The following is a 17,287-nucleotide window of genomic DNA, read 5'->3' on the forward strand; positions in this document are numbered from 1 at the left end:
AGCGGGAGCGAAAGCGGGGAGCGGGAGCGAAAGCGGGGAGCGGGAGCGAAAACGGGAGCGGGAGCGACATATTCAGAAGCTCTTGGTTTGGTGCTCTTGATTAAATACGAGTTCCATACCCTAATACATGAGAAAATTCAATGGAAACATTGCAATCCCCCAATCCTAAAATCCTGAAAAACTGATAAGTCTGCTGGATTTTGAATGAAATCTAAAATTCTACTTTCTCCATATGAAATCCAATGAGGCCGGAACCACTCTCAAACATCCTGAGTCATTTCATGGTAATGTTAAAAATTTAAGTAAAAGGATGAAAATGAAGATTAAGGAGAATGTCACTTTTACTTTAATAATTTAACATTACCATGAATAGCATATCAATACTAGGGCCTAGACTTGATTATGAAGCTGCCAAAATGCTCTACTCCTTGCTGCAACAGCACAAATCACTTACCAAATGAAAATATTAATGAGCAAACACGCCCTTTTCATACCCGCGCTGAGCTTAGCGAGTCCTGGAAACTGGACACGTGTCCTAAAATCGCGACACGCCCCTGAAAATCGCGACACGCCCTCGGACACGACGTGTCCTGTGTTTTGGACACGAATCCGGACCGAATCGTGTCGGATTCGCCGGATTCGGGATTCGCAGGGGGTTTAGGACGAATCCGGTTTCCTAGCCTATGAACAATGCATGCAATAGATCATCAAGATTATCATTCAATAAATATTCAACAAATTAGGGCACCATTTGCAATTTCTAGAATCAACAAAATTCCATACACTAGACATGTAAGAGATAAATTTTCAACATCTAGTTACACTTACAAGATAATATGCAAAGAATCCATTCCATTCATCCAAAGAATAGCTCCAATGATAGACAAATCAACTCCAAATGCCCAAGTGCATTAAGACCACTCCAAATTCTCAATAAAAGAAAATTGTGAATTACTCGAGAGATCTAAAATTCCAAGTGTGATGATGATGAGACATCACAAATGAATGCTCTAATACATACATGTGCTATTAATGTCTAATTATCCCTGAAAGCCCCTCAAACATTAAAATAATGGGCAAAAACTAATCAAGGTCATAGGCCAACCTTGTAGGTAACGTAAAATATATTAAATTTCCAACAAGAGCGCCAAACTGTTGACGTCATGTTGTCTTAGGCCCTTCTAGGGCTTGCGTTGAGCTCATCAAGTGCCAAAACAAGTGTAGAGAGCTCCTAAAATCAAGGTTTAGGGGTTGGCCCCTAGATCTCTCTGAAAATCATTGTAATGTCTCGGTTTATAATTTTCCCAAATTTCTTAGGAAATTGCTTAAAAATTCTACCATAAATTTCTCCAAGCAATTGCAAAACAAGAACCATGAAATTGCAGCAAAAATAAAATAACATTTCCAAATAAACCCAGAAATGCCACAATTGCAAATAACACAAGAAATGGAGAATTGAGCAACTTTATTTATTTACTAGAGCAATTACATACAAAGCTCTTGATAGAAATAGCTGCAGTGATGGCCACAAAAGATCTACTGCAATAATAAATTGGGCCTCCAAAATAGAAAATGGAAATCAATAAGTTACACCTGTGAATTCTGGATGAACAATAAGAAAATGACGCATGTACAATCAATAAACCGCAGAAGATGAGAAGTAAATCCAAGTCATTTTATTAATATCAATGTTGGAACAGAGTACAAATAGAGTAAAATGATGGAATCTGGAATTGCTTCTACAAGCATGCAAACGTGGAAATGGCTCAAACTAGTAACTTGCACTGAACAGAAATTCCGTTGCTGCTGCTGGAGGTGAATTGTGATTTATGCCCTCAAATCTGCTCCAAAAATTCTGCAAAATTAACTAGAGGCTTCTCTCACCCAAATCTACCAAACCCAAAAAAATATTGGGCTAATTCCAGCTGACCCAGAAAGCCCCAAAAAGTGTGAATTACCCAAAAAATATTGTTGTTGTTGTTGCTGCTGTTGGAGAAGAATTGGACTTTCTGCCCTTGAAACTGCGCCAAAAATTCTAAAATTTTAACCACAAACTCCTCTCACCAAACCCAGAAAATCCTTGAGCAAATTCCGGCTGAGCCGGAAAAACCCCAAATAGTGCGAAAATCCCAGGCTGCCCAACTTTGCATCCAATAGGAAATTACCTCAGCAAATGATCCAAATCCACCTCCGAAAATAGCTGAAAATCTCCTACAAAAATTTCCTCTGGAAATAGATCCAATTCCCAGCCAACTCTAGTTAAATTTCCAACCCCAAACCCCTGCGCAGATTCTACCTAATAACCCCAACGCAAGCTCAAAAAAGAAGAATTCAACATAGCAATATTCCATTGTCTCAGCCCTATAAATTGGTGTCAATCTCCTCCTCCTACCAAGAGAAACACTCCTGCAAATTCCCGGAACCTGCAAATAAAGAGAGTTGCTCCAAATGATCACTGTAGTTCTCCTTCTACACCCAGGTAGTGTGAATGGCTGAGGGAAATCTCTGTAATTATCTCCAATGGAAGTCCTGAAGTAGACTCCCCAAGGCCTCACTAGGGAGACACTTGAAGTTCTCTGAAATGAGGGTGGAATTTCCGCTTGGAATTCTTGTGCTAAACAACACTTTTCTTCTTGTGCTAAACAGCACTTTTCTTCTTGTGCTAAACAACCCCAAGAGAAGATGAAAGGTGAAATGTAATAGACAAAATATGATCAACAAATGAGTCCATCCTCCTTTTATAATTTCTCCCCATGCTTCTAGACTCCCTTTTTAATTATTATTTTATTGGTGGGGGAGGCCATTTTCCACTAGGTGACTTTTTCCTCCATTTTAATAAAATAATAATTTGCCACCAATCTCCATTAAGATTATATTTTTGCCTCCCTTCCTTAATATTATTTTGCCACCATTCCATTAAAATAATATTTTTCGTCTTTTCTCACAAAATAATATTTTCCCCTATTTTTAATACTATCAAAAATTAGCAAAACTCCTTAGTGATTTTAGTATGCACAAAACTGGGGACTTGACAATCATTCTGTAGCCCCCAAATGAAGCTTTGGGGCACAAAAATGGGTCTCATGGCTTGGAATTCTTGTGCTAAACAACACTTTTCTTCTTTTGCTAAATAGCCCCAAGAGAAGATGAAAGGTGAAATATAATAGACAAAAGAGGATCAACAAATGAGTCCATCCTCTTTTTATAATTTCTCCCCATGCTTCTAGGCTCCCTTTTTAATTATTATTTTATTGGTGGCCATGCTTCTAGACTCCCTTTTTAATTATTATTTTATTGGTGGGGCCCATTTTCCACTAGGTGACTTTTTCCTCCATTTTTATAAAATAATAATTTGCCACCAATCTCCATTGAAATAATATTTTGCCTCCCTTCCATAAATAAAATATTATTTTGCCTCCATTCCATTAAAATAATATTTTGTCTTTTCTCACAAAAGAATATGTTCCCCTATTTTTAATACTATCAAAAATTAGCAAAACTCCTTAGTGATTTTAGCATGCACAAAATTGGGGACATGCAATCATCCTGTAGCCCCCAAATGTGGGTTTGGGGCACAAAATTGGGTCTCATGGGTCTCCACATCATCGATAAGCCTAATTCTGCTCCAACATTGAGGGCACTGAATATGGTGCTAGCCCTCCCATGTCTCAAGGCATGAGACAAACCTCATCTGAGCCCTGGATCAATTGTCACACCATGTAATAATTGCTAAGTCGGTTGGGGGCATGCTAGTTCGAGTGCATCATCCCATCAATAATAAAGTGAACGCAGAAACGTTGTGGGTGTTGAAGGTGCTCATGGCTATGAATGATACTCTATAACTCTCTGGAGTCCCACGCCTCTCACCACATCACCTATGGGGGTCAATATGTCCCTCTAGAGGGCCTAGACCCCAATTAAGTTGCCTAAACCTATAGATGGAACCACCTTCCAATCACACACAATATCCAGTGCTGCAACTTTCACTATCATGTACATTAATCATTATTGCATCTAAGTGAACAAATCTTGAAATAAATTGGCAAAACGACACTTCATATGAGGCTTCTGTCCCAAAATTGGGGCCTTAGTCATGTAATAGTGTTACCTCCTTAGGTAGGAGTGGTTAATAGACAACCCAAGTAGGTGTTCCCAACCACCAAAGGGAAGTGACATGTCCTTGGTCCACCCTTCAATCGATAAATGCCATGTGAATAATGATGGAACGAAGGGGAAAAGACTTCATGGCCAAGTCCAATGGTCAAAGTGACAGACTATGGTGGAATACCTCGTCTTGGTTGTATAAATGTGAGGAAGGAGCAATCATGGATGCATGAGTTAACTCGGCTTTTGTTTTTCCACCCCTATATATTGTCTTTTACTTTTTCTTCATTTTTTCCTTGACAACTTGCTCTGTATGATGTATAGTAGACATTACCCCCTTTAGGATGGGGCAATTCATCGCCCATCAGGGGTTGGGCCATGCAAGGGTTCCTTGTCTTCTATGAGATAGGGCAAGATTGGCCTAGGAGCCGGGTGATGGCCATATGATAGAGGTAGAGCTCATGCTTGGCTTTTGCCCACATGCTAATTTGTAAGCCACAACCATCTTTTGGATTTTGATTTTTCTTTTTCTTTTTTTCTTGTGGACATCATATCTTCTTTATTTTTCTTTCAACGACTTCAACCTCCCAAGTTGCATTTCCAGGCCCTACCCAGGTATAAGAATGTGTGGATGCCAAATCCCAATGGACCAATGGTTATTTGAACCTGAAGAAGGGAGATGGAATAGGAAGATGAGACACCTACACTACAGAGCTCTCCCTATGTTGCATATTATGGTTATGGGTTTTCCAGAGATTAGGGTGGAGCAAGATGGAGTGTGTAAAGGGTGTGTGCTTGGCAAGCAAGCCAAGACTGTGTATACTCACAGCGAGACCAGGGCTAAGGGAGTGCTAGGCTTGGTGCACTCAAACATTTGTTGTCCTACGTCTATGACATTGATCGTAGGATCCTTATATTTGGCGACATTCATAGATGATTTTTCCAAGAAAACTTCGATCTACTTTTTAAATACCAAGGATGAGATCTTCAATCGATTTCAGGGGTTTAAAGCTCTTGTGGAAAACCAGACTAGGAAGAAGATTAGAGTATTTGAATCAGATAATGGGGGCGAGTATACCTCCAATGAGTTCCAAGATTTTTGCAAGGCAACAATGATTAACAAGTAGCTCATGGTACCTTAAACCCTCAACAAAATGGGGTTTCCGAGAAGAAAAACAAGACCATAATGGAGGCAGTGAGGGAAATGATCTATGATCAGGAATTGCCTATGTTTTTATGGGCGGAGGCCTGCAAAACAGTTGTGTACATGCAGAACAGAAGTCCTCACAAGATATTAGAGGACTAAGTTGGAGCCCTTATCAGAAAGGGGCATATTTGTGGGCCATAGTGAGGTCTCAAAGGCCTATCAAGTCTACATTCAGGGATAGAGGAAAGTGATCTTGAGTCGGGATGTTAGATTGATGAGGGCAGGACTCTTAGGAGGTCTCATGAGAAAGAGACAACAGTGGTAGAGTATCAAGAGCGAGAAGCTCCTAAGGCTAAACAGGGAACAATAGCAAGGACAAATGTTACACGAAGCGGGGACCATCAACAAGATTTTCTAGTTATTTGGCATTGTCAAGCAGCGTCAGCGAGTCTGAGCCTTTCACTTGTGAGGAGGCTATAGATGAGCAAGTCTAGAGCGATAGCATGGTGGAGAAGTATAGCTCCATCATGAGCAATGATGTATGGGACTAGTGCCACGACTCGAGGGAAAGTCTGTGGTCAATTCTCAATGGATCTATAAGATCAAACATGTAGTTGATGCAGTGTCGAGTAGTACAAAGCAAGGTTCGTGGAAAGAGGCTTATCCTGGAAGGAGAGAATGGATTATAGGGAGACATCTGCACCTGTCACCAAATATGCATCCATTAGAGCAGTTATGTCCATTGCTTCAGAGATGGGGTGGAGGTTACATCAAATGGATGTGAAAATTGTTTTCCTCAATAGGGTGATTAAGGAGGAGGTGTATATTGAGCAGCCTCAAGACTTTGAGGTGTATGGAAGAGAGTCTCATGTATGCAGGTTGAAGAAGGTCCTTTATGGGTTCAAGCAGGCTCCACGCGCATGATATGCCAAGATCAATGGATATCTTCTTGGTTTGGGTTTCAACATGAGAAAGTCGAACTCCAACTTGTACTATGTACTTGTTGAGGGTGAGCCACTCATCTTGGTACTTTATGTGGATGATCTCCTCTTGACAGGATCGAAGAAGCTCATAGGGACATGCAAGGAGGATCTTGCTTCGAAGTTCAATGTGAAGGACATCAGCTCAATGCACTACTACTTGGGATTGGAGATGTGGCAGCAGCCAGGAGAGATTTTCCTTAGACAGGGCAAGTATGCAGTGGAGATCTTGAGGAGGTTCAAGATGAAGGATTGCAAGCCTATGTCTACATCAATGATCACTAACTTGAAGAATCTAAGTGCTTCTGAAGGCAAGTTGGTGGATCCCACACTATACAAGTAGCTGACGGGTTCCTTGATGTATCTAGTCAACACTAGATCGGATAAATGTTTTATTGTCAACACAGTCAGCCAGTACACAGTGGAGCCGAGACAAGTTCATTGGGTGGCAGCAAAGCATGCGCTGAGGTACCTGCAAGGTATAGTAGACTTTCGACTGAGATATGTTAGTGTTAGAGGAGTGGAGCTACAAGGGTACACAGATTCTGATTCGGCGGGGAGTTTTGTGGACAGAAAATCCACGTTTGGATGTTGCTTCAACTTGAGCTCATCTATGATCTTGTGGTACAGTAGGAAGCATCACTTAGCAGCACTTAGTTCAGCAGAGGCAGAGTACATGGTAGCGAGTATGTGAAGTTGTGAGGCAGTATGGCTTCGCAAGATGCTTGCAGGACTATTTGATCTGTAGATGGGGCCAACAGCGATTCACTATGATAATGAAAGTTGCATCATGCTCTCTAAGAATCTCGTGTTTCATGATCGATCAAAGCACATTGAGATCAGATATCACTTCGTCGGAGACAGAGTACAGAGAGGTGTTGTGGGACTACAATACATTTCTATGGAGGAGTAGGAGGCAGATATTCTCACTAAGCCTCTAGTGAAAGGATAGTTTGTGAAGTACCGAGATAAGTTGGGGATGGTGGAGAAACCCTTCATTGCTAGGAGGGAGTGTTGAAGCCTGTGGTAGCTTCGGAAGGTCTTCTACATAGGCTTGGTATCTCAGCGTGTGGAAGATGATTTATTGCCTCTTTATGCACTTGCTTGGTGGAATAAGTGATTTGTATTCTTTCCTAAGTCTAACTTACAAAAAGTACAATAATTAAGTTAATTAATTATTGTGGACTATTACGTCATTTTATAAGGATTATTAATTTAGTTATTTATGTGACTTAGAAATAATCTCAACCATTGATCTCCAAGATCTTTTAGAAGGGAGATTAGGGTTACGGATTTAGGGTTATGGAATTGAGCTTAATGAAGATTATGAAAGAAGCCTAGTGAAGAGGTGAAGAAACACAAGAACTCAATAGAGTGTGACACAACAAGAGAGAGTGATTTTCTCTAGTGCGAGTGGCTCAGTAGACTAAAACGCAAAGGAGTAGAAGTACAAGAGAATTTGAGGGAAAATCCAGGAGGCCATGTTATGGAGATTGCAAGGCTAGGTTGTTGAAGAGAGGGAGGTTGATTTTATTGTAGTAGTTGATTTGCTGGAGGCCGAGTTTCCTAAGGTACAATAGCACTTTGTGGGAAGGCGCAAGATTGATTTGCCAACAAATTGATTGGGTCGATTTCCTTCAGAGACTGATGTCCATGTGGTCAAATTCCTTGGGTCGAATTCATCCTGTGGGGGTCGAGTTACAAGTTCCAATTATTGTATTTTTTCCTCGTATCTTTGTCGGTCAGAAACCCAGATTTTACAGATTAATAGATGACAGATAATTGTTGTGGGTGAATTATAATTGCAATGTGTGATTAATCTCTCTGATTTAAATTCCACTGCATATATATATATATATATATATATATATATTCCTAGTGGTTAAAAATACCAGTGATCTTATTTTTTCATTAATTCGGTATTCATTTTGCTAGATAAATATTGTTGGGAGTAAAATCAATTGCCATGAGAAAATAAATCTAAGCTAGTATTTGGAAATTTAAAATATATATAATGGAAACACTTTGTGGATTTTATCAAAAAATGTACAATGCAAAAATTAATAAATTATGATATTAAAGTATATACGAAAATGATGTACACAACCACTTATATATAGGTCATTCACCCACCTACTAATTCATTGAACCTATCAATGTGATCACGTATTATAGATGAAGAATCATTTTTCCACATGATGTATTAACAAAGGAAAGAACTTCAAGAATAGCGCAAAAGCCTAAAGAGCATACCTGGTGACTATTGAGTAAGATCATTTCTGTGGGCCAAGAAGCTTGCAATGGTTCGTCCATAGACGATACAGCCAAACTCGAATCATGCCTAACAGTTTGTTCTAGAACCTAAAATTAACAACAAAGAAACTATTTAGAATTAAATATACTTTACCTATGAATTACCAATCAAAGAGGAAATCAAGAATAAGTAATAATGTACCAATTTCTAGAACAAAATCAAGAAGAAGAAAAAAAGGATTTTCTTATACAACAAACAAAATTACAATTAAATGAACAACAATTTACAGCCAAACTCATATCATGCCTAACTATTTGTTCTAGAACCTCAAATCAACAATAACGAAACTTAGAGGAAATCAACAATAAGAAATAATGTATCAATCTCTAGAAAAAAATCAAGAAAAGCAGATTTTATTAACAAAAATAAATTACAACTAAATGAACAACTTTTGATAACTTAATAAATAGTACCTACACAAGTAAGGTAAGATACATTTTTTGGTAGTAACAAAAAGTGGCTCAAAGGACCACAACAAGGAGTTTTAAATAATATTTAGATTAAAAAAACATTATACTGCACTTAAATAATGACGACTTCACACTAGGATAGGAAGTAGAAAACATCATCTTCAATGATAAAGGGAAATAAAAACAAAAAGAAACAAGCAGATTAAAATACTATATTATCACTTGACACATGATTATCCAAAGGATTAAATATAAGTATATATTTAATATGTGAGAATGCCTAAAAATATAAGACAAGTTAAAAACAATTAATGCATTCATGTGCCTCATATAATGTTACAAATATTATTCAACCCTCCTTCTCCAAAGAAAATCCCATCGTGCCCCAAATAATAACTCAAATTGAACTAAGGTAGATATCAATGTTCCACCGAGACACTGAGACGAGGGGACACAGATGTGGGGAGATGCACAGGGGGGACGTGTGGGAGTACCCTCAAATTTTAGAGAAATTTTGGAAGGATGGGGAGACGTCAAGGTATATATATATATATATATAATTCAAATTCATATCCAATAACGAAAGCATAAATATATTGATCCATACATAATTGAATTAAATAATGAAATACCTTGATCCATATTCAACATTCATACTGGTACATACATCATTCATGCTCATCATTCTTCCATACACCACGAGATTCAATAATGAAATTCATTGATGTATTTTCATCATTCATCATTCTAGAATTTACATTGATTTAAAAATTAAATTTATCATTCATCATTCTAGAATGTAAATTGATTTAAAATTTAAATTCATCATTCATCATTCTGGAATCTAATTAATACTAAGAAAAATAGAATATAGTAGATACCAATGTTATCGAAACCAAACTGGTGATCAAGCAGGAAAACCCTCTAAATCGAGAATCTGTCGGAACTGGACCAGAACCGGTAAAAAAACTGGATCAAAAAACTAGTCAACCAAAAACACCTAAAATATTCAAATTTCAAAGAAAAACATATATATTTATGTGCATCCATATGAATCCAAACCATTTATACATAAATAAGCGAAAGTTCTCATTTTTATAGCATGTAAGGGTGCACATAACCAAAATAGCACCGAGTGCAATCCATCTCTGGACTGAAAATACATCAACAAACAGGTTCTAGATGGACTCTAGCATCAAAAAAACATCATGCTACAACAAATACCTACATATCATCAAAATCATTACCTATATTGGAATCTTCGTCATCAATGTCACCCTATAAGCATTAAAATAAGATAGAAAAAATGTAGCATGTCAAGTCAAGATTTTGTTTGAGTGATAAGTACATTTTTAGTAAGGTCATGATATAAGAGTTCGACAACCAATGCCACTAACATCAAGGTACATAGAAGGCTTGGTGCTCTTGATTAAATACTAGTTCCATACCCTTGTACAAGACAAAACCCAATGGAAACGTTGCAACCCTGTCCACCCCCCCCCCCTCCGATCTTGAAATCCTGAAAAACTGTTAAGTTTGCTGGATTTTGAGTGATATCTAAAATTCTACATTCTCCATATTAAATCCAATGAGGTCGGAACCACTCTCAAACATCCTGAGTCATTTCATGATAATGTTAAAAATTCAAGTAAAAGGATGAAAATGAAAGATAAAGGAGAATGTCACCTTTACTTTAAGAATTTAACATTACCATGAATTGCATAGCAATAATAGAGTCATAGGCTTGAATATTAGGCTTCCCCACAAAAAAGTACTTGAAACTCAAAAGGGGTGCTTCTGGGCGTCCCCCTTTTAAAGGGGTGTGCCCAAAAGCACCCCTTTTGGGGAGACGCGCGCCCCACACTAGGGAAACGTTTCCCCTGCGTCTCCCACATCTCCCTAAAAAGGTGATGTGGGGACATGTTTCCCTAGACATCCCCCCATCCCGTGTGCATGGGAAGTGTGGGGTGTATGCATCCCACCTTGGGGGACGCATCCAGTGAATATAATTTATTAATGTATGGGCATTCCTCATATTATTATATTGCGTGATAAAATTATTTGGGCAAGCATTTGGAAAATATATTTTAAAATGAGCAAATTTGAATTTCCCTCCAAATCTCTAAAAGTCGACCTCAATCACAAGTCGGCCTAGCCCATAATCGTCAACTCTTTTTGCACATTGAAAGAACTATAAATAGGCGTCCATCTTCCCTCATTTGGCATTCGATCATGACTTGACTGTGGAAGATTTTAGAGGTTTTGAGGTAGCTCGCATTCATCTTTGACACTGCCTCAAAGGGAAGTCGAGCTAGAAGATCAAGACGAGTTTTCTTGGTTCTGTTTTGTCTATGGTTATTGCCGAATCGTTTGATGGAGATCTGAGCGAAGAAGTTTTTGGGCTTACGTCTGGTTTTATGTATATGGAAAAAAAATTATTACGCCATAGAATTTTTTAGGGTTGTGACCTATGTTCTGGACAGGAAATAGAGGTCAAGTAAGGGTTGAAAATCTTCCTTATGAGAGCACATAGATTGAAGTATTTACCACGCAATGGGTGGCTACATAGTCATTATTTTGGAGGGCCAAAATATCTAGGTTGATGTTGGAGTATGGCCACATTCCTTGAGGGACCTGTACATGTTGCTTGAGGTGGATCAGAGGCCGAAATCAGGGTTGTGCTAGTACCCTAACCAAGGTCTAGTTAACTCAGGGATAGATCAAAGATCCGAGCCCTAATTCAGTGCAAAACAAAGGTTGTATAGATGTTGATATTCCTTGTAGATCATCGTTGGAATGACAGCTAAAAGGAGAAGGGTCAACACGTTGTTTGATGGAGTTTGTTGCCGCATTGTGATCAGATTTATATGCCCTAATTAGAAGGTTGTGTCCTCAAAAATTTAGTGCACAGGTGATGTCCCTTGCAAAGGTATGTATGACATTCTTCATATTAATGTTTAGTATCAAATTGGGCAAGAATTGTATGGCGACTTGTTTGAATAGAACTCAGTACTATCTCTTGTGAAGGATATTATGAATTTGATGGGTAGTCTTGTGATGTCCTAAGGATTGACTTGTGAGGAACCCTAAGTAATGTGCATCTCAAAATAATATATGGCAGAGTGATATGTGCTCATCTCTAATGTGACAATGACCTTGATATAACAGTGATAATGATATGACAATGCCCTTCATATGGCAGTGACCTTATTATATGGCAATGACAGTGAAGTCACAGTAGTGACAGTGCCTCTATGATAGTGATCTTCATTATAGTGCCTATGATATGTGACAATGACCTTCATGACAGTACCTTCGATATGTGACAAAGATCTTCAGGACAGTGATTGTGAAATGGCAGTGACCTGTGGTGTATGGCAGTAACACTCGCATTCCCATGATGACAATCAATGCTCCACCCAGACTTTGGTGCAGGAAGATGCGGGTGCAGGGAGACGCTCAAGGGGCGTGTGAGGTTACCCTCAAATTTTAGGGAAATTTTGAGGGTGCGGGGGGATGTTGGGGGGACATCAAGGTGTATATATATATATATATATATATATATATAGAATTCAAGTTCATATTCAATAATGAAATCATAAATAGACTAATAGTAATAGTAAATAAATTGATCCACACATAAAATTTAAATTCACCATTGATTTAAATAATGACATGTATTGATCCATCCTCATCATTCATTTTGATACATACATGATTCATATGACATACTCATCATTCATTCATACCATGAGATTCAATAATAAAATTCAATAATGAAATATTCAAATACATTGATCCATATCATTCATCATTCATCCTTCTATAATCTACATTGATTTAAAAATTAAATTCATCATCCTATCATTCTAGAATCTAAATTAAAAGCAAAACAGACTAGTATATTACTATATACTATATACTAAAGTTTGAACACTAAAATAGTAAATTACTAAATTCAAAATTCATATAACTCAAAGTATCAAACTCAAAAATAGTTAAGAGTGAGGAGTCAATAATCAGTCTGAGGTCATCAATATTGTCACAACTCAAAAGTTAAAACTGAAAAGTAAAAATGGACATTGAGGAATTTTCAAATTAATACGTGAATTTTCAATTTTTTTATATTAAATGTTATTAGACAAATTCGAGGGGGAACACGTCTCCCCTCAAAAGGAGATGCCCAGAAGCACCCCTTTTGGGGATTCGTGTTCCCCACACTGGGGAAACGCACCCCCCTACATCTCCCCACGACTCCCCAAAAGGGGTGCATGGAGAAACACACCCATAGAAGTCCCCTCATCCCAGGTGCGTGGGGTGCGAGGGGTGCATGCACCCGACATTAGGGGACGTGTTCCCGTGGAACAGTGATGACGATATGACAATGATACGACAATGACAGTGACGTATGCAGTGCTCTTATGACAACGTGAAGTGGAGGCCTATGCATGCCTTTCTTCTATTCTTGTATGTTGTTGGGATGGCCCTATAGGCCTATTGTGATTGATGATAAAAGACATATGTCTCATTCTTATTGTACTTTGTATCTCAACTGAACTTTGATGAATATCTAATAGAAGAAAAATTTGGTTGGGTTTTCCCACTTGTGAGGTTTTTCCCTGGTCTCTAACCTAAATCTTGGTGTCTCCATTGTGCATGTTTTTTCTTCTACGGATCTTTATTGTTTCGTTGCATTGTTGATGTTATTGTTCTCTCTACATAATTGCTAATGATGAAATGATATTATGGGGTGAATGTTACATGAAAATGTAAAAGTTTAAAATTGCAATTATCTATAGCAGAGAACAATCTATCCCTAAAAATCAACATGGTATCAGAGCTAGGCTGAAGAAAAGTCATTGAAGATCACCCCCGCAGACACCTATGACGGAGCAAGCATAGTGAAAGGGATAAAGATGGCAGAAAACTAAAAGAATGCTAGGGTTTGAAGAAAACCTTAGGGAAGTCCTTTGCTCTTGCAAACAGAAGCTAGGGATTGGGCAAAACCCTAAGAGTGGCCTTGATATGGAAATGTCCTAGTATGATTCAGAATTTTTCATGTGATGAGTAAGAAGTGTTGGAAAATGGAAAGTGGCGGCTATTAATCTTATTTTCCTTTAACCTTAATATTTGCTTGTGAATCTTAATTATCCTTTGTAGTTCTTTAGTTAAACCTTTTCATCAAACAATATCAAGAATAGTAACAGCAACAATAGAGGACACAGATATTAGGCTCTCAACCAGGGAAAAACCCCTCCAAGGGGAAACCCGGAAACTCTTCCCTTCTTATAATTTGCTTCAAATGAGATAAAAAGACCCAAACCCTAAACCAAGTCCTTCTCCTAGTACAAAGTCAACCCTTCCTCAAGTCCTTCCTTGTTTCTGCGTCAACCAGCTTCAATTCTGCAACTTCGACTTGTACTTTAACCCTGTAATTTCAGACTTGCAGCTTCCTCAAAAACCTTAGTCCAGCCTCCTCTTGAGACCTTCCTAGAGCAAGACAACTCTTCCCAAGTTCAACAAGACCTAGACAGAGTATTATCTCTTCCAGCTACAAGTTACTGCACTTCGGCCTCTTCCTGCAGCTCAAAAACCCTAGAACCTCACACATGTGAGAGAGATAGAGCCCAAAAACAAGAAATTTCGTCCTACTAGCTTCTCCTAGACCTTTTCTCTTCTTCTTCCTGCTTCCCAGCTTCAGATCAAACTCTTTTCTTGTAGATCAAACTTGTGGAGTGAGTGCTTCCAAATGAGGTCAAACTGCTTCTTTATATAGCCTTCTCAAAGGATCGAATTCCCTCCTTTAGGCCGACTTGATGATCCTCAAAAACAAAGAAAAATCGATATGACGAAAATCCAATATGAAGGATCTTTATATAGCCTTTCATTGTTTGAAGTAAGAGGGAGCTAGCTTCTGAATTCAATATGAAGGATCTTGGTTTGATGCACTACTATTTGGGGCTAGAAGTATGGCAAAAGCCTGGTGAAATCTTCCTTGGTCAAGGAAAGTTTGTTATCAAGATCTTGTAAAAGTTTGGGATGATGGACTGTAAATCTATGGCAACTCCCATGGTGACAAATTTGAGAAAGTTGAGAGACTCTGAGTCAGATTTGGTAGATCCATCCATGTACCAGAAGCTGATTGGCTCGCTAATGTATTTGGTTAATACCAGGTCAGACATTTGCTTTGCAGTGAATACTCTAAGCCAATTCCAAGTGGAACCAAGACATGATCATTGGATTGCAGCAAAGCATGTATTGAGATATTTGCACGGTACTATTGATTATGGTTTGAGATATGTATCAAATGGTGATATACAGCTGCAGGGCTATATAGATGTGTTGTTTTTCTAGTGCAAGCAAGGCTAGAACAATTTTTCAAATCTAGTAAATACTTCCAATGATACAACAAACTTCTTTAGAGCATTCAATTTGACTTTTTGATTATTCCAATCATCATCAAGTAGTTACAAATGAAAAATACAACCATTAACAATATAAGATCATAGTAAATCAATGAGACAAGAGAAACCAGAAATTAGGCCAACGACTAGGGTAAAACCCACAAAGGGGAAAAACCAAACCAATCTTTCCTTATGAGAGAGAGTTCAATTCATCAATTTGTACATCAGTGAAAATCATCTCTTTGATAAGATCATAAGAACAGAACTTCGTCAGTTCAATTCATCAATTTGTACATCATTCAAAATCATCTCTTTGATAAGATCATAAGAACATGACTTTTTCATTCAATCACATAGATAAGTAGCCATAGAATTTGCTATACAACAGAGATAAGGAGCCATAGAAAAACTCGCATACTGCAAAGAATAATGCCACAAGAAACTCGCATACCACTACCACGGAGAGGCTCACATACCATAAGAAACACTGCCACAGAGAGGCTCGCATACCACAAGAAAGAGTGCCACAAACTTGCTCGCATACCTCTGAGAAGAGTGCCTCAGACTTGCTCGCATACCTCAGAGAAGATGATACGAAAACTGCCTAGAAGGGAAGCGAATAGGCTCAATATATAGTTGATTGTCCATGCGAATAGTCATGTCTCGTAGGTTGGCCGACTTGATCATTTGTTGAGTCATTATTTCAAATTTAATTATTCTTTTCTTTTCTAAGAAAATACCAACCATGGCTACCAAAATTTCCAACAAGATGTAGATTGCGCAAGGAGTGTTGAAGGCAGAAAGACTACATCTGAAGGTTGCTTCAATTTGGGCAACGTTACAATTTCCTAGATGAGCAGAAAGTAGCCATTTGTCGCACTCAGTACCACCGAAGCAAAATATATTGCAGCAAGTTTAGCAAGTTGTGAAGCAATGTGGCTTCAAAAGTTAGTCGCATGACTATTTGATCATGCGCTTGAGCCGACCGTGATACATTGCGATAATCAAAGTTGTGCGAAGCTGACAAAGAATCCAGTTTTACATGACAGGTTGAAGCACATCAAGATCAAGTACCACTTCATCCGTGACAAGGTGCAAAAGGGAGCAGTGAAGCTCCAATATGTCTCTATAGATGCGCAAGTTGTTGATATTCTTACAAAGCCTCTATCCATGGCGAAGTTTGTATACTTCAGGAATAAGCTTGGACTTGTTGAGAATGTTTGTCTCATTGAAAGGGAGTGTTGATGAGATAGCATCGTGGACTGACATCCTCCTTGTGTCAAGTATATTGACCTGAATTAGGGAGAATGGTCTCGAAGAGGACTGACATTCAGCGTGTGTCTAGTATATTGACCCAAATGAGGAAGAATGGTTCTGGAGCATCAAGCCCCAAATTACTCAGTGAAAGTGTGGCCTTTGGAGATTCACCATGTGTCAAAGATGTTGACACGAATGTTGGTGGACCAAGACTAGTTTGGATGACATGTGTCAGGTATCGACCTGAATTATGGTGACTGGTTGATGCTCAATGATGTACCATGTGTCTGAAGTACTGACCCGAATTATGGTGAGGAGATACTATAGATCTGAAGTACTGACCTGAATTATAGTGAGGATGTACCATGTGTCTGAAGTAATGACCCAACTTATGGTGAGAATAAACCATAGGTTTGAGGTACTGACCCTAATTATGATAACTTGTTGATGTTATATATTTACCATGTGTCAATGTTGTTTGACCTGACTATGGTAATTGTTTGATGCTACCGGTTTACCATGTGTCACATTTGTTGACCTAATTATGGTTATGATGATTTGTTCACAAAAGAACATTTTTCTATTCATTATGAATACCTCCCTAGCTAAGAGGGTGTGTTGAATTTTGTAGCTATGGACAATCTTCATAATTTATATTTTTTCCTTTGAAA

The 17,287-nt window shown here is 38.3% G+C and overlaps 1 protein-coding gene across 2 annotated transcripts in view; it reads right to left on the minus strand.

Moving 5' to 3' along the window:
* The window catches only part of LOC149151312 (sec34-like family protein), a 300,763-nt gene that overhangs the window by 262,032 nt on the left and 21,444 nt on the right, over nt 1-17,287 (minus strand). For both annotated transcript variants that reach the window (XM_089439315.1, XM_089439314.1), the window contains exon 4: nt 8,485-8,592. In XM_089439315.1, the coding sequence (XP_089295441.1) occupies nt 8,485-8,592 (108 nt within the window). The remainder of the gene's footprint in view (nt 1-8,484; nt 8,593-17,287) is intronic.

Source organism: Pinus tabuliformis, chromosome 9 (genome assembly GCF_031772625.1).
Source record: "Pinus tabuliformis cultivar Carrire ecotype Pingquan chromosome 9, CPIR1, whole genome shotgun sequence".
NCBI lineage: Eukaryota > Viridiplantae > Streptophyta > Pinopsida > Pinales > Pinaceae > Pinus > Pinus tabuliformis.